Source organism: Bison bison, unplaced genomic scaffold (assembly GCF_000754665.1).
Source record: "Bison bison bison isolate TAMUID 2011002044 unplaced genomic scaffold, Bison_UMD1.0 scf7180017864093, whole genome shotgun sequence".
In the NCBI taxonomy this organism is placed as follows: domain Eukaryota; kingdom Metazoa; phylum Chordata; class Mammalia; order Artiodactyla; family Bovidae; genus Bison; species Bison bison.
Genome location: NW_011494665.1, coordinates 2,488,249 through 2,506,006, shown reverse-complemented (window position 1 = coordinate 2,506,006; position 17,758 = coordinate 2,488,249). Strand labels below are relative to the sequence as shown.

At 50.5% G+C, this 17,758-nt stretch overlaps 2 protein-coding genes across 4 annotated transcripts in view; one reads left to right on the top strand and one right to left on the bottom strand.

Moving 5' to 3' along the window:
• The window catches only part of TDRD10 (tudor domain containing 10), a 53,323-nt gene extending 45,504 nt beyond the window's left edge, over positions 1-7,819 (top strand). For 2 of the 3 annotated variants that reach the window (XM_010838346.1, XM_010838345.1), the window contains 5 exons: positions 204-351; positions 588-733; positions 958-1,112; positions 7,150-7,220; positions 7,418-7,819. In XM_010838346.1, the coding sequence (XP_010836648.1) occupies positions 204-351; positions 588-733; positions 958-1,112; positions 7,150-7,220; positions 7,418-7,450 (553 nt within the window). In that variant the 3' untranslated portion in view covers positions 7,451-7,819. Of the gene's footprint in view, positions 1-203; positions 352-587; positions 734-957; positions 1,113-3,461; positions 3,550-7,149; positions 7,221-7,417 lie in introns of those variants that run through there. The other variant, XR_825128.1, reaches the window with a different exon arrangement.
• A 406-nt stretch (positions 7,820-8,225) lies between these two features.
• Positions 8,226-17,758, bottom strand: part of UBE2Q1 (ubiquitin-conjugating enzyme E2Q family member 1) — a 20,455-nt gene continuing 10,922 nt past the window's right edge. Inside the window, exons 3-15 of the mRNA XM_010838438.1 lie at positions 17,572-17,757; positions 15,242-15,346; positions 14,803-14,907; positions 14,157-14,207; positions 12,483-12,623; positions 12,185-12,269; positions 11,858-11,918; positions 11,571-11,661; positions 11,401-11,459; positions 11,270-11,318; positions 10,896-10,991; positions 10,491-10,557; positions 8,226-10,036 (exon numbers count right to left, since the gene is read on the bottom strand). Of these exons, the coding sequence (XP_010836740.1) occupies positions 10,005-10,036; positions 10,491-10,557; positions 10,896-10,991; positions 11,270-11,318; positions 11,401-11,459; positions 11,571-11,661; positions 11,858-11,918; positions 12,185-12,269; positions 12,483-12,623; positions 14,157-14,207; positions 14,803-14,907; positions 15,242-15,346; positions 17,572-17,757 (1,128 nt within the window). The 3' untranslated portion in view covers positions 8,226-10,004. The remainder of the gene's footprint in view (positions 10,037-10,490; positions 10,558-10,895; positions 10,992-11,269; positions 11,319-11,400; positions 11,460-11,570; positions 11,662-11,857; positions 11,919-12,184; positions 12,270-12,482; positions 12,624-14,156; positions 14,208-14,802; positions 14,908-15,241; positions 15,347-17,571; position 17,758) is intronic.

The window sequence follows — 17,758 nt, the reverse complement described above, 5'->3', positions numbered from 1 at the left end:
CCTTTTCTGTATGGTGATGGCCTGGGACTCTCCCCACCCTGGATGCCCTCAGATCAGAGTGTCCGAGGCACTTGTCTTGTCCCCACCCTGGGGAGGGCCACAGCCCTCTTGTCAAGGTGACTCTCCTGCCCAGCATCCCCAGGACAGGCGGTCAGATTGTTCTGTGTTCACCCCCTTCCCTCTGTTCCCTGCCCTTCGCACAGAGGGTCCTTCTTGGTGCTGCTCCTAAGGGAATGTTTCCGAGACCTGGGCTGGCTGGCCACCATCCCCAGCATCAGCGGGGAGGTGGGGCTGTTGGTGACCAGTACTGTCCCTCAGACCCCCTTCTTCTGGGCCATGCACATCACTGAGGTACGGGCTTATTGGTGGTCCTCTGGGGCTTGGATCCCTCCTCGTGCGGCACCCCTGGGGTGAGGATCCACAGGGGCCGTACTTTGATCCCTGGTTCGGCCTCACTCTCTCTCCCACCTCGTACCTTGGGTTCCCTTGGGGTGGATCAGTGGTGCTGATGTAACAGGTGATACCTGCCAAGACAGACGTGTGATACGGACAGGCAGCGAGGCCCGCGGCGTTTGTACCGTCCACAGACACTGCACCAGAACATGCAGGCCCTGTTCAGCGCCCTGGCCGAGGCGGAGGAGCGGCAGCCCTACCTGCAGGACTCAGCGGTGCGGCGCGGGACGCGCGGTCTGGCCGAATACCACCTGGGCGATTACGGCCCGGCCTGGAACAGGTGTGTGCCGGGCAGGGCTGGAGGCTTGCCTCTCCATCCTGCGGACTCCCATGTCTTTGCTGCTGCTTCTCTCAAGATCATTCCTGTGATCACCTCTCCACCCAAGGCAGGGAACAGCATAGGAAGCTCTTTCTCTTCCTAGCCCAGAGCTTCCAGCCCTCTCCATGAAGACTGCTCTGTGTGGCACCAGGTGGGACAAACCTCTTCTCCCTCCCTCTGGCCAGGTGCTGGGTGCTGGACCGCGTGGACTCCTGGGTGGTGGTCATGTTCGTGGATTTTGGCCGATCGGCCACCATCCCTGTGCAGTCCCTGCGCACCCTGGACAGTGATGACTTCTGGACCATCCCCCCGCTGACTCAGCCCTTCATGCTGGAGAAAGGTAAGGCGCCCTCCACCCTCCTCCAGAGGACCCAGGGGACGGTAGATGCTGTGCATTCCTCCGGGCACCTGAGCGGGAATGGCTTCTGCGTAGGGGCAGCCAAGGCCCCTGGGATGCCTTCCCTTTAGGCTCTGTTGTTCTGGTCTCACCCTAGTTTTCAGCATCTGCCCCTTGCCGAGCGTTCTGGAGAATTTGGTTTTCATACCTGGTCTCTCCGAACAACAAGATCTGGGAGGGGACCTCAGGTGCTGCCTGAAGACTGGGTTCTCTGGGTGGGGTGAGGGGAGGGCAGGCCTCCCACTCTTGCTTCTGCCAGAACTGCTCAGCTGCCATCTATTTCACGTACATTGAGTTTCGCTTAAGATTTCTTCAGAGAGGGATTCTTTGTAGAAGAAAAGTGGTGTTTGAAGACCAATGATAGGGGTTAGAGCAGTGGACACAAGGCTGTTCCCTGATGTGATGTTTATCATTTTATGTTTTTTAACTGAAGTATAATTGATTTACAATATTGTGTTTCAGGTCTACAGCAAAGGGATTCAGTTATTTGCTGCTGCTGTTCAGTTGTCCTGCTTGACTGTTTGTGACCCCCATGGACTGTGGCACGCCAGGTCTCCCTGTCCCACGCCAGCTCCCAGAGTTCACCCCAGTTCATGTCCATTGAGTCAGTGATGCCACATCCGACTGTCTCATCCTCTGTCACCCTCTTCTCCTTTTGCCTTCAGTCTTTCCCAGCATCAGAGTCTTTTCCAATGAGTTGCCTATTGACCAACTCAGGTGGCCAAAGTATCGGAGCTTCCAGCTTCAGCATCAGTCCTTCCAATGAGTATTCAGGTTGACTTCACTTAGGACTGACTGGTTTGATCTCCTTGCTGTCCAGGGGACTTGCAAGAGTCTTCTCTAGACCACAGTTCAAAAGCATCAGTTCTTCAGTATTCACCTTTCTTTATAGCCCAACTCTCACATCCATAGTGGAAAGACCATAGCTTTGACTACGGATCTTTGTTGGCAAAGTGATGTCTTTGCTTTTTAATATGCTATCTAGGTTTGTCCTTTAATATGTTATTTAGCCTTCCTTCCAGGGAGCAAACAACTTTAATTTCATGGCTGCAGTCACCATCTGCAGTGATTTTGGAGCCCAAGACGACGAGAAAATCTGTCACTACTTCCACTTCTTCCACTTTTATTTGCCATGAAGTAATGGGACCAGAAGACTCTTGAGAGTCCCTTGGACTGCAAGGAGATCCAACCAGTCCATTCTAAACGAGATCAGCCCTGGGTGTTCTTTGGAAGGAATGATGCCGAAGCTGAAACTCCAATACTTTGGCCACCTCATGCGAAGAGTTGACTCATTGGGAAAGACTCTGATGCTGGGAGGGATTGGGGGCAGAAGGAGAAGGGGACGACAGAGGATGAGATGTCTGGATGGCATCGCCAACTTGATGGACGTGAGTGTGAGTGAACTCTGGGAGATCTGGGAGATGGACAGGGAGGCCTGGCGTGCTGCGATTCATGGGGTTGCAAAGAGTCAGACACGACTGAGCGACTGAACTGAACTGAACTGAATGGAACCAGATGCCATGATCTTAGTTTTTTTAATGTTGAGTTTTAAGCCAGTGTTTTCACTCTCCTCTTTCACCCTTATCAAGAGGCTCTTTAGTTCCTCTTTGCTTTCTGTCATTAGAGTGGTATCATCTGCAAATCTGAGGTTGTTGATATTTCTCCCAGCAATCTGATTCCAGCTTGTAACTCATCCAGCCCAGTGTTTCACATGATGTACTCTGCATATAAGTTAAATAAACGGGGTGACAATATACAGCCTTGTCATACTCCTTTCCCAATTTTGAACCAGTCAGTTGTTCCATACAGGATTCTAACTGTTGCTTCTTAACCTGCATACAGGTTTCTCATGAGACAGGTAAGATGGTCTGGTATTCCCGTCTCTCTAAGAATTTTGAAATTTGTTACGATTCACACAGTCAAAGGCTTTTGTGTAGTCAATGAAACTGAAGTAGATGCTTTTCCAAAATTCCCTTGCTTTCTTTGATCCAACGAATGTTGGCAGTTTGTTCTCTGGTTCCTCTGCTTTTTCTAAACCAAGCTTGTATATCTGAAATTTCTCGATTTAAGTACTGCTGAAGCTTTGAAGGATTTTGAGCATAACTTTACTAGCATGGGAAGTGAACGCAATTGTCCAGGAGTTTGAACAGTCTTCAGTGCTGCCCTTCTTTGGAACTGGGATGAAAACTGACTTTTTCCAGTCTTGTGGCCACTGCTGGGTTTTCCAAATTTGCTGACATATGGAGTGCAGCACTTTAACACCATCATCTTTTTGTATTTTAAATATCTCAGCTGGAATTCCATCACTTCTACTAACTTAATTGGCAGTAAGGCTACCTAAAGCCCACTTGACTTCACATTCCAGGATGTCTGGCTCTAGGTGAGTGACCACACCATTGAGGTTATCTGGGTCATCAAGATCTTTTTTGTACAGTTCTTCTGTGTATTCAGTTTTATGTGTGTGTGTGTATTTATATATATCTTTAAGTTTCTTTTCCATAAGAGGTTATTACAGGATATTCACTGTAGTTCCCTGTGTGTGCGTGCTCAGTCATTTCAGTAGTGTCTGACTCTTTGAGACCCTGTGGACTGTAGCCTGCCAGGCTCCTCTGTCCGTGAGATTCTCCAGGCAAGAATACCAGAGTGGGTTGCCATGCCCTCCTCCAAGGGATCTCCCTGACCCCAGGGTGAAGTCTGTACCTGCCTGTGTCTCCCGCATTGCAGGCAGGTTCTTTACCCACTGAGCCTCCTGGGAACCCCCATAATTCCTTGTGCTATATTTTAAATCCTTCTTGTTTACCTGTTTTACATATAATGGTTCAGTTTAGTCACTCAGTCGTGTCCGACTCTGCGACCCCATGAACCGCAGCACGCCAGCCTCCCTGTCCATCACCAACTCCCAGAGTCCACCCAAACCCATGTCCATCGAGTCGGTGCTGCCATCCAACCATCTCATCCTCTGTCCTCCCCTTCTCCTCCTGCCCTCAATCTTTCCCAGCATCAGGGTCTTTTCCAGTGAGTCAGCTCTTCGCATTTGGTGCTCTATTAATTCCATACTCCTAATTCATCCTTTCCCCACCCCATCGGTAACCATAATTTTGTTTTCTGTGTCTCTAAATCTGTTTCTGTTTTGTAAATATTTTCATTTGTTTTATTTTTTAGACTCCAATTATAAGTGATATCACATAATATTTGGCTTTCTCTATCTGACTTCCCTTAATATGATAATCCCTAGATCCATCCCTGTTGCTGCAGATGGCGTTGTTTTGTTCTTTTTCTGTGGTTTCTTTGTCCACTCCTCTGCTGATGGACACGTAGGTTGCTGTCATGCCTTGGCTATTATAAATCCTGCTGCTGTGAACTTCAGGGTGCATGTATCTTTTATTTATTTGGCTGTGTTGGGTCTCAATTGTGGCTTGCGGGATCTTTTCAGATGCAGCAGTGAACTCTTAGTAGCAGCATGCAGGAAGGATCTAGTTCCCTGACCGAGGATCAAACCTGGGCCCCCGGCATTGGGAGTGTGATGTCTTAGCCCCTGAACCCCCAGGGAAGTCTCTGGGGCGCATGTATTGTTTTGAGTTGGGAGTTTTTGTTTTTTCTGGATATATGCCCAGGAGTAGGATTGCTGCATCATATGGTAACTCTATTTTTAGTTTTTTAAGGAACCTCCATACTGTTCTCCAGGGCTTCCCAGGTGACTCTGTGGTGAAGAATCTGTCTGCCAAGGCAGCAGACACAAGTTCGATCTCTGGGTGGGGAAGATCCCCTGAAGAAGAAAATGGCAACCTACTCTAGTGTTCTTGCCTGGGAAAATCCCATGGACAGAGGAGTCTGGCAGGCTACAGTCCAGGGGTTCCAAAAGAGTCGGACAGGATCTAACAACTAAACGACAACAATAAATACTGTTCTCCATAGTGGCTGCACCAATTTATATTCCCACCAACAGTACAGGAGGGTTACTTTTTCTCCACACCCTCTCCAGCATTATTTGTGAACTTGGTGAAGATGGCCATTCTGACTGGTGTGAGGTGATAGCTCATTGTGGTTTTGATTTGCATTTCTCTAGTAATTAGCTATGTTGAGCATCTTTTCATGTACCTATTGGCCACCTCTGTGTCTATTCAGGTCTAATGCCCATTTAAAAAATAATTTTATTTATTCGGTTATTTTGGCTGTGCTGAGTCTTCGTTGCTGCGCAAGCTTTTCTCTCGTGCGGCAAGTGGGGGCTGCCCTCTCTGTGCGCCCGCTTCTCACTGTGGTGGCTTCTCTCGTTGTGGAGCGCAGGCTCGAGGGCACATGGTGGTCAGCAGTTGAGCACGTGGGCTCAGTAGCTGCGGTTCCCGGGCTCTAGAGCACCGGCTCAGTAGTTATGCATGAGCTGAGTTGCTCTGCAGTGGGTGGGATCTTCCTGGACCAGGGATGGAAACCGTGTCTCCTGCATTGGCAGGCAGATTCTTTACCACTGAGCCATCAGGGAAGCCCCTAATGCCCATTTTTTATTGGGTTGTTTGTTTTTTTGATGTTGAACTGTATGAACTGTTTGTATATTTTTGAAATTAACCCCTTGTTGGTTGCATCATTTGCCAGTATTTTCTCCAAGTCTGTCTGTTGTCTTTTTGTTTTATGGTTTCTTTTGCTGTGGAAAAGCTTTTAAATTTGATTAGGTTCCATTGGTTTATTTTTGCTTTTATTTCTCTTGCCTTGCGAGACTGATCTAAGAAAATATTGCTATGATTTTTGTTAGAGAATGTTTTGTGTTCTCTTCTAGGAGTTTTATGGTGTAATGTCTATACTTAAGTCTTTAAACCATTTCGAGTTTATTTTTGTACATGATGTGAGGGGTTGTTACTTTAGATCTGGACACCTGTGGGGCCTCAGTTCTGCAACCTTGAAATGGAGAGGCCACTTCTTTGCTCTGGCTCTTCTCAAGACTGGGGTTTAAGTGAGATGTGAAAGGGTGAAAGAATGCTTTAAGGGCCTGAGGAGAAGTGGATGTGAAGAAACACACACACACAAACTAAGATGGAAAAGTGCAGCAAGTGCAGCGCCAAGCCTCCCTGCTAGGCGTATGGGCTTGTGCCCAGCGGTGAGGGGGCACCACCCAGAGGTCGCCTTGGGTCATTGCATGAAGAGGCTCAGCTTGGGGACTCACACAGCAGACAGGGCTGGGGAGCTTCTTGTAGGCTGAACCTGACTGCTCTGGTGTTGGAGGGTAGCCAAGAGTAAGGAGCCCCCTGCCCTCTAAGAGCAGCTCCAAGCCTGTCAGAGGGGCCAGAGTGTGCAGCCCAGATGGGGGGCTGCTCAGCTCTCATGTGGACTGTGGTCCTGAGGCCAGGTGGGCAGGTGTACAATTTTATGGATGGGGAAAGTAAGGCTCAGAAAAATGAAAGGGACTTCTTCATGTTTCATAGTAAGAAAACGGCCTGGGTGAGGGTAGAACTGAGGTCTACCCCTTGATATGAGCCAGTTGCATGCATACAAACAGCCCCAGAGTGTGGGGGGGTGGGAATGGCATGAGCTGAGTAAGGGCAGACTGGATAAAGGCGAATGTCTGACCAGCGCCCTGCCCTGCCTTGTCCCAGCAGGTAGGAATGCTCGCTCGTCATGGTATAAAGGCTCTCTGTCTTTTAACTTACATCTCTCCAGCCAAAACTCAGAGCCGAGTTGAGTGAACCGTTTTCTGTCCCCAGAATTTCCATTAGGAAATGTGCAATCTCAGATACCCGTAATCATTTTAACAAGTATAATGCTTCCTTTTATGTGCTCTCACTTTGCCCTCCCCCTCTTCTCCCTCTTCAGTGCTGATTATCTCACGTTATCCTGGCAGCTGGGAGTGAGCTCTGACTAGCAGAGACTTGTCCGCATGAGTTGGTCTGCAGCCAGAACCCTTTCCTGCAGCCCCAGCCTCTCACTTCCCTCCCTTGCTCCTCCTGCCGGACCAAGAAATACCAAGGTTTTGTTCTTGAATTTTGTTTTGCAGGTATTTTGAGTTCAAATCAGGTTATCCATCGCATCCTCAAAGGGAAAATCACTGGTGCTTTGAACTTGGAGGTAACGGCCCTGTGTCTACTGTTCCTTCCCTCCCACCCCAGGGTCTCAGCTGCAGCCACCCCCTGGCCTCAGCCTGGATGCTGCATATTTATCTGTTATTCCTGTAGAGGAAGCAACCTGAAGTTGTCCAGGGGTTGGGTGGACTGCCTGGGGGGGCAGTCCTTCCTTCCCACTCAGATTTTCTCTTTCTCTTCCAGTCACACATCCTGAAGTTCGAGGAGTTTGAGTGACGTGGCTCCGATCAGCATGTTCCCTCTCCTGTCTAGATTCTACCTACCCTGCCCTTTCACTCTTGAGGCCTTGGGGGTGCCCAGGACTGATTGGATACCCCTTTGCCTTCCCCAGCTCACTTCTCAATGTGTCGTGTGTCTTCACTGCGAACATTTGAACCAAACAGGGAAGCTTCCATGAGGTTGGAGGTCTGATGTAGCCAGTGTATTTTTTCCTTTTTTTTTGTAACCCCAGAGCATGATATAAGTTGCCCTGACAGATTCTGGAGAATGAAGGGGCCCACTGCTTAATTTTCCTGGCATTCCATCATAGAATCAGGTAGGGAGATCTAAACATTGATCTGTTGGTTTGGTGAATAAATTGGCATGCTTCACATTTGGGGTGACTGATTCCTATCTAACCACCAACCCCCCAACCCTGCCCTCTAAAACTGAAGCCACAGACTGGGAGCTGCCATGTGCCAGCTATTCAAACCTTGTGTAGGACATAGATGTACACTTGCGTAAGATAAGTTTCTTTTCTCTTCGCCTTCTTGGTAGACAGAACACTGGTTCCGGATGATGCGGCCTTTTTTTTTTTCCTTAACCATGTAACTTCACTAGGAGCCTAACATAAGGTCATAGAAAGGACTGCTAAGTTTGATGAGAAAAGTGGAAGATCTTCTTGGAGAGTTGCTGTTTATATAGCTATAGCGCACAGGAGCTGGCGCTTCCCTTTACATCAGGCGAATGTGACCCCCCATTCTTTCTTTAAATAATAATTTGATTAGAGCCAAACTATTTAAATAATTTTATTTGTTCCATCCTTTGGTAGATGAGAAAAATACATTACAAAATACATCGTACAGAGGACAGCTCACAGCACACATAACTAAAAACACAGCCTATAGTACGTTCCAGCCAGGGCTGGTGCTAAGTTCAGAGAAAAGGCAGAGGCCTTGAGAACTAGATCTCAGCTCAATGAAATGAGTTTTCCTGTGGGTGCCTGCCCTCTTTACCTCCACCTCAGCATAATGAGCACCCTGTACCAGGTGGGTGTGGTAGGGTTAGAGCAGCGTTGAGTGGTTCCGGTGAACTCTGCGTCCACCTGAAGCAGCAAGACATGAAAATCCCTTAATTGGGGGTGGCAGGGAGTGACCAAAGTTAGAATAGCTGTGTCAAAGCATACAGAACACTGGCAGCCTAGAGGTTTCAGGTGGCTGTGCCGAGTCTGAGCTAAGACACACCCTCACTTGGCCACCCCTGGCCTCTGGCGTCTGTCACCATCTGGTCCGCAGGCAGGTTCCAGGAGGCTGTCTCTGCCCCCAAGCAAGCTCACAGACCAGGAGGGGCAGGCGGCACAGCTGTACTGACACAGCAGGGACAGACCCAGCACCAACAGGTCAGCTCATGGACCTGCCTCCACAGCGGTTCTGAGCCTGAGCAGGGCCCGTAGGTAGGCAGACCAAACCCCTAAAAGCTAATCCTCTCCAGTAGGACCCACGTTATGAAAGTGCCTTAAAAGAAATCAGTCTCCAAGCCGAACAACTTACTTCGGAGCTCTGCCTGGCTTCTCTGTTAAGCATAAATGAAGCAACACACAAGAGCAGCAGCAACAGAGCTTCCAACCACTGCCCTTCAGTGCCACTTCCTGGGAAGGGGAACCAGTGAGCACAAATGGTAGCTACACAGCCTGTTGCTGAGATCAGAAGGACCACGTGCATGCTTGAGACTGTGGCCCCAGCCCTATTCAGTTCATTTAAAAGTAGTTCTGTGAAGCAGCCTCTTAGGCCTCCTCGTTATTTTTCTTAGAAATTTGAAAACGTCTGTGACTAGAAGGCTTTAAAGAATAAGGGTCATCATTTCAGCCTGTGGTTTAGCAGGCCGAGCTCTGCCTTCCCAGGGGTGCAAGACTGGTCACTCCAGAGCCCTTCAAGCTGTGGCAGGCATGTGCTTCACCTCCACCTTTCTCTGGCTTCAGCAGTGAAGTGCAGCCCCTCATGGCTCCCAAAGCCACAGTGAACCTGGTACCCCTCCCCCCACTGCTCAAGGAATTCAGGGGACGGGGGAAGGGTAAGCTAGGAAAATAAAGATGAGTCAAAACCAGCGTCTTCAAATTAACAAACTGTAATTGTTTTCCCAAAGATACTTTTTCATACACATCCATCATACACTGTAACCAAAAAAAGCAGTGTACATGAAATAAGAGAAAATAAATTAAAAATCCATAGCATAGGTAAGGAGGCTCTAGTCTGGAGCACAGCTGAGTTTCCAGCAATATAAGGAGGCTCGAAAGTTTCTTTTATAAGAATGCCTGCTAGCAAGGGTTCCAGCCAGGTGGTTGGTTGGTCTGTAAGTCAGTCTTGAGTACTTGAAACAGTTCTGTGTGTGTGTGTTTGTTTTTTTTTTCCTTAGCGTTTAGAATAGCCATCATTGTCCTGCAATAGGCAGAGCTATCACGTCCAGGAAAAATGAGGGAGGGAACCACAGAGGCAGCGTGAGATCCAAATACAGCATTCAAAGGTAATTGGTCCAGTGGTGCCTGGGGAAGGAGGAAGGGGATGGCACTCCTGGGTTAGCCATCTTCCTTCGGGGGTGTGTACCAGCCTGCAAAGCAATGGAAGAAAACGGTCAGGTGGAGGCTGTTCTGCCCACCCTCCTAGCCCTAATCACTGAAGACGTCTCCAGGGTCAAAGGTGAAAAGATCCTGAAAAGGGCTTCCTGGTGCAGGGAGAGAAGCTATATGGGCAGGCGAGGAACTGCCTACTTGAAAATTGTAAGGAAAGGGAGAATGATGCACCGACCCTGAGATGACCCCAGTGGGCAGTGGGCAGGTGGGGCGGTGCCCAGTCTACCTGTGCTCTGACCGCCACTGGCTTAACTGGAGGAGAGTGGCGCACGCTACCCTCCACACCTCACTGAATTCCCTGGGCAACAGGGACAGGTGCTGCGCTAACAGGTGGAAAAGGCTCAGAAACTGAAAGGCGTTCTTGCTGTTTAGCCGGATGGAAACCTTGGGCTTGGCAAAGGTCCGAATCTCAAGTTGTGGCTCCAGCCTCACCATTTTTTTCGTGGATCTGCACCAAGGACTTGTAGGACTGCTGTGCTCTTGTCAGGCTGTATTGAGACTGGGGAGAGGAAGCCACCACATCAGGCCACCAGACAAGGCCGGCTGTGGCCTCGCTGCCACCCAGAGACCCAGCTCCCAGCGCTGCGCTCTACTCACAGACTGAGTACCCTCCACCTGAGAGGTCCCACAGGGTACAATCTCCCAGCTTTCCCTTTCCAGACCTGCACCCTCCCCAGAGTCTTAGGCTGCCCTGAGGCCAAGGCCCTGCTGTGCCCCCACCGCGGGACACTAGGCCCACTGGCTGACGCTGCAGCTCAGCCCCACTGTGGCCTCCTCGTGGCCTGAAGTGTACACAGCCCCCGCCAGCCCCACCAGGCCAGGGTCTGGGCTCCTTACTTTGTTGGCTCCAAACTGCACTCGTGCTTTTCCCTTCACCAGTGTGGCACTGATCTGCATGATCACTGACTCTATCGAGTAGGCACTGCTCCAGCCCTAAGTAACAATGTGGGCAGGGAAAACGAGTCAGCAGACTTTCCAGAGAAACCCGATGCTTGTTCTCCAGAGAGCAGCTGCAGCCATGGAAGGGCCCCTGCCCTGCACTCTCAGAACAGCCATCACCCATTTGCCCAGGTCAGTGGGTGCAGGCCCTGCCAGGCAGAATGAAAGGGCCATTTATGCCCATCACCCAACCCTTGGTGGAGGGGTGAGGGGTAAAGGTCAGCCTAGCCCTGCCCAGGCCAGCCAGGCAAAAAAATGAGAGACAGGCTCACCTGCTTGGTGAGAAGTTCCATGCAGATGGCACCTCCGCCCAGAACATACCTGCAGAAGAAAGGTTAGTTAGCTGTGCCTGGCAGAAGCTCCCCAGCCCTTCTTCACCCTCTGCCCTTGCTGAGCCACTCACCCTCCAGAGAGGACTGGAGACACAACCCTGACAAACGGCGGGTCAAAGGGAAAGTTATCCTGAGGGAGAGATGGAGGCAGCCATCAGGGAGGGGAGGTCAGGGGCCTCTGCAGGACTGGAAGGTGGAAAGGGTGCCTAGGCCCGGGAAGGACTGGAAAGGAAGGACTTACTTTAAAAGAAAAGTTAAGTAGGATGAAGTCGGCTCCTTCTTTCTCTTTGAGGATCTGGAGATCGTTGTGCAAAGCGCTGTCCTGGTCAACTCTAGGAAGCAACCAGTTTAGGCTCAGCTCTGGGTCTAAGTCAGGAGCCTTGAGGCTCCCACTGCCCCCTGGGGCAAGCAGCAGAGGGCCAAGCCACTGCCCACACCCGCTCCCGGGATGGCTGGCCCTGGAGACTCCCACCACGGTAACTGCACTCACTACTCAACTTCCTTTCCAGCCCCACAGCCACCACTTACTTGAGGAGTTTGACATTCCAATCATACAGACTGTCATTCACGAGTTCGACTGCGTAGTTTCCTGAAGGAGAGAAGAAGAAGGATGTCATCAGATGATGGTCCCAGTGGTAAGCAGGACCTGATGCAGATCCCTCTCCCAGACTGAGAAGAAAAAAAGGTCAAAGGCTCCAGGTTCATCCCACATAGACACGCATCCCATTTAAGCCACTATGAGGGGTGTTCCGTCCTTGGCCTAAAAACTTGGTCAGCATCCACGTATCTGCTGCCGCCACCGTGTCCTTCTTTCTGAAAAGCTTGTGTTCAGACCCCACTATGAGGCAAACTTACCACCTTTGAAACTCTGTGATCGGTATATATCCCTGAGCTCCTTCATCAGCCGGTCAGTAGCCTGCACCGAGCCAGACACCGCACCCTACACAGGAAGCAGGGAGGACAGGGCGTCTCACGGTCACGTGCTGGACTACAGGGGCAGGCCGGCAGTGTGCCCTGTGGCTAGGCGAGGACGAGGCGCACCGATAACCCACCCCGAAGAGGATGCTGTTCCCACCTGACACCCGACGGCCTACCACCTCCCAGCCAGCACCAGCCAACCCCTCCGCCCAGCTTCTCCCTAGAGGGCACGTACATTTAAGTAATCTTGCCTCTGGTTCTTTTTAATTTTCTCTAGTATGGCCAAGTTTTCTTTTCCGATGCCGTCATCTTCAGATTTCTTGCCCTCAGCTGGCTCTTCCTCTTTCATTTCATAGTGATCTAGGTCTTCTGTGTCCTAGAGGCATGTGTGGGGTAGGAGTGGGGTAGAAGAAAGAAACCAACACGCACTGTGGAGAAGGGCCTTTCCCTTCCCCAGTCCCATATGACTTAGAGCTGCAGCTGGAGGAAGACAGACAGCTGCACTCTGTCTGGAGCCGAGTGAGTACACTACCCTTTCCACTGCTGGAAAGCTCCCAGCCCCACTCCCTTCACAATCTAAAAGACGAGGCAAATCTCTCCTATCCAGTTCTCAAGCTGCAGGGCTACGAAAAGGTCGAGGGAAAGCAAGCAGAGACTCGGCTTTCTTGTTGCCTAGATCTACCCTGCCCCAACTATCCCTACAGCTCTCCCTTGGCAGCACAAACTCTTCCTTAATTCCTAGAATGACTTTGGCCTGACACTGCGACTCAAAGCTCATGTTTCATCAGGTGACTTCTGTACCCAGGAGTTCCCAGGACTCCAGGTCTAAGGGAGAAACCTCCTGCCTTCCCAAGTGCAAGGACTGAGGAGACAGGCAGAGGCACCCACTGTGAAAATGGAAATAAGGAAGGAGGTCCAGAATGCAGAGGGCAGAGGTCAAGAACAGAACCAGCCCCTATTCACCCTGCTCCAAGTGAGGAACTAGTTCACTGTACATGGGGGAACAGCCCCTATCAGCCAGACTTTGGAGCGCTGTCTGCAGTCTGACAGGAGATGTTTCATGTATCCTGGGCCCTTTGTGCAGCTTAAGACCCTAACAAAGTTACAGAAGTTGCAGATCACAGGTGGTTAATTCAGTGCAGAGAAACAAAGTAATCATGATCTCCTCTGGCAGAATGTGGTGATACTAATTTCCTAATTATTCTGTTAGTTGCTGAGATGGTAGACACACTACCTCATTTCGTTCTTATAACCACCATGCCATTATTTTATCATTACCCCCATACCACAAATGAGAACGCCGAGGTCCAGGTGAGGGTGTCATGCCCACAAAGTCATAGTTGTAGTTGACTGCCAGTCCACTACACGCCACTACAACTCTTAGCAGAACTAAGATGCACATCAAATTTGGTCTGGCTCTGAAGTTCAAGTTCTTAACCAAGTTGTTTTTAGAGAATATCACCAAGTATTTAGCACTTAGGTACGGAATGGAGCCTTTCACATGCAATACCTTATTTAATCTTAAAGACAACCCTATGTAGTAAATATCAACATCCTATTTTATAAATAAGAAAACCGCAGAAGTAGTACCTTAGTGGAATAGGTAAAATCCCCCAATCAACAGAGCTGGGAGATAGAAGATGCAAGCTCAGGTCTGCCTACAAAGCCATCCGCGATTAACATAGTGACTATTTAGTGTAAACAGATTTGCACTTGTCTGTCTTCGGTGGTTGGACACGGGTGCTCCGTCTCTTCTACCACACTGCTGTTCCCCCAGGTCAATACAGCTGTCTTTATTCTTTTGGTATTTCTCTCTCCCCAGTCTAGACTGGAGCTCTGTACATAGCAGGCTCTCAATGCTGCTGACCAAAAGAAAGTCCTACCAGTACCGTCTTGGGTAGAAGCCTACCTCAGGCATCTCTTCATCTTCATCTTCTGAAGACACGTCTTCCTGTGTACACTGCAGTGGGGAGGGAAAAGATGGAGGTCAGACCCTGGTGGCTTCCTAGAATGCAGCCTCTGACCTACCCCCCTGAGCCTCTGGGTCTGGAAGCTGTGCACCTGCCCATAAGGCTGCCAGCCTCTCCACCAGTCAGAACTGCGTGGAAGCAACAGTCCAGGGAACGACTTCACTGCCAGTCCACTACACGCCAAACGAGAGCAGCACAGTGGCTGTTTCTGCCACCTAACTCACAAATCCCAGTTTAATCTCCCCAAGAACCCCTTTACTCAATCATCTCTACACTGAATTGCATTCTTGGATCTTAACAAGGGGCCTCAGTCCCCAATGGTTAACCTACTGCTGACGGTAAAAATCCCCCCTGAAGGATGACCTTGCCCAGGAGAGAGTTTGATCAGAGGGGTGAAGTTACTGGTGCCCCATTTAGCTGGATTCCGAACATCTGGAGGAGAGGCCGAGTCATGATGTGTGTACATGTCTGGAGTAGTGCTGGAGAGAAACTTCCGCAGGTTGATCTCAAGTAACATGTATTTCCTGAGTGCTGTTTGTGGACGTAACTCTACGTAACAGGGTTCAAAGCCCCTCAGGTGCTCACCTGCTCGGCTGGCAAGGGCTGATCCAGCATCTCCACATCTGGATGCTGAGGGAGGTTATAGAGTTTACACAGGTCGGAGATGATCCTCTTCAGATGCTGCAATAGCTGGGGTAGGGGATCACAGTGACATCAAACACTCCTTCCCCACCCCAATACCAACAGGTACACGGGTGAGCTCTGATCTCAGCCCCCGAATTGGTACCTAGTTCTCTGGAACTCACAGACCCCAGGGCTGTGGGGAAGAGCTTACGGGACGAATCCTGGGGCAGGTGCAGGGCTCTCCCTCTGGCTTCAGGAAGCAACTCCCCCAGGACGTCTGCCTCAAATGTTCAGGCTACTGCACCACCCACTTTCCAGACACACGTTTCACAGGATGTTTTCATGGCATGGGTCTCACAGGAGGAAATGCACTCCCTCCTCAACACCTTGGCCCCCTCACCAGAGTATTCCCTTTCTTTATGTCCACCAGCCTCTCCAAGACAGCAGCCAAGTTAGGGTCATCGGACTCCACTGACCAGATGGGGGGCACCGCAGGGTATGACTCCTAAGGGGGAAAGAGCAGGGAGGGCAGTCAAGACGGGAGACTCTGGGGGAAGCTAGATCTTGCCTGCCTTCCATGCCCCGAGACTTCCAGTCCCTTTGCTCTCCACCATCCGCCCCCTCCCCCCAACACACACACACAAGCCCAGCTCAGCAGGCAGGTTCCCAACAAATCCCAGACCAGGAGAAAAAAGTCCCTGGGATGACCCTTTCCAAGAAGCCTGGTCCTTTTCTTTCAAGAGTAAACATCAGAGAAGCAGCGCAGCCAAACTGCGCTGAGGATGAGATGGTTTCCTACCTCCTGTGTTGCCTCAACAAGCTCCAGGCCTTAAGTTCTCCCACACCCAACACCCAGGCCTCCGACCCTCCCTAATCAGTGGGGGAAAGGATCGCCTCATCACAATCACACTGGCAGAAAAAAAAACCAGAGACCACAGATTACTTTCATTTTAGCTAGGGACGGAGAAATTAAAAGCTAGATTATGTCTCTAAACCCTGAAAGTAGAAGGGTGGCAGGAAGAATCTTCCCACTCCACTCCTAACAGAACACCTCAGAGGCCACTTCTCCCCACCTCTCCTTTGGGAACCTGCCACCCTCTCAGTCCAGGCGTAGGCTGTAGGGCTCCACATGGCAGGCTGGGAGAAAGAAGCCTACGCTGCTAACATTCCCAGCATTCTTGAGCTGTGGTGCCAAATGCAGCCTGACCAGACTCCCCCTCTGCCCAAATCAAGGGGGCCAGTTCAGGCCAAGTCTTCTTTATAGTGGTCACAGGAGTCTCAGAATCTTCTAAACTAACCTCTTTCCAGGGACAAAGACGGTAGATGGCCTCTGGCAACTGGGAAGTCAAGCAAAAGGGGGCAAACCTACCCTTAAGGAATTGAAAGCATAATTCAGGTAAGGAATCAATCCCAGAAGTTTCCACATAGGAGGCCAAGGGAACCTCCTAAAAAGGTCTTAAACTCTGCCACTGCTCTAATCCTCAATGCTGGAGGAAAACAAATTATCAAAGATGCTCAAGTTGTCGGCTCACAGAGCCACACCTAGTCCTTCAATCTTGACTTTTTAGTATGAAAAAAAGTGAGAGAGGAAAATGGAACACGTGAGTTTTGGTGGGGCACCATCCAACCCAAGCTGAGGCTTGCCTCACCAAACCTTGACCTGGTTTGATGCAAGAAAAGGATAGTAAACAAGAACCATGTGATTTGAATTCAGGCCCCCAAGTGCCACACAATTCACAAGTCTGTCTTTCTCCAGACTACTCCCACTTGCAGTGTGCCTGCCTGGATAAAGTACTGTCCCCTGGCTCGCGACCTGGTACTCCCAGCAGGGTCAACACTACCACATCAGGTGGGATCAATCCTTTTAAGTGCTATACCATGCAGTATCAGGTATTCCCAGATTCCCAGATGCCAACGCTATTCACAGAATGTTTGAAGATAGCCTAGGTAGAAGATGTGTAAGGTGTTTCCCAGCCCCGCACACCTAGGATGGAATGATGCTCGCTGGGAGAAAAGGAACTGTTAGCACTCAGAACAAATGAGAGTGCCCTTGCACATCCCCATCATCACCAGGAAAGGTAACAACTCAGGGCAACTGGAGATATCCACAGGGAACAGGATGGGAGTGGCAGCTACCAGCTGGGGCAAAAGGAGGAGTTAGAGGTTACACCAGAATAAAAGGCGATCCAAAGGAGAAGAAGCAAAGGGGTCAGTGAATTGCAAACTATCACTGGTAAAATTCAGAGGAAGAGGGACTGCATGACAGACACCTGGGCAGGGATCTCACAGGTGGCAACGTCCTAAATGAAAGGTACTGCTGAGAAGGGGGGAATCACTGAAATCTACACAATTCCAAGCCAGGTCCTACCAGCTGAAGTCAATGAAGAGGCCTGGAACCTTGAGATGGGAGGCGGGGAAGAGGGGCATTCCCAGGTGTCAAGAAAAGTCGTGAAGTAACCAGAATGAGCCAAAATTATGAACCTTGCGATGTGGGTGGGTAATGGAAAGGGGTAGTCGAGGCGCCATATGTCAGGGTGTCCCTGACTAGGAAGGGTAGAGATTCTGGGTCCATGGCAGAATCTCAAGCGTCAGAAACAAGTGCAACCTGAAGAAAAAGAGCCGAACCCCGACAGGGGATTCGGCCTCCCAGGTCTTTCGAGAGCAAAAAGCTGTGCGGGGTGAGTCCCAGACAAGAGGACCCCGGAGACGCGCACGCGAGGGGGTCCTCACCGTGATGTTGCAGTGGATGCGGACGGGATCCCCAGGCACCGACCCCCGTGGGGGGAGATGCGGTCCGGGCGCGGCCCCCGCCCCGGCCCCTCCGGCCCCAGCCAGCAGGAACTCGCAGCTCAGCTCGTCCAGGCAGGCGCTGGCAATGCGGAAGCGCTCGTGGCCGCGGTGGAAGATGGACTCGAGC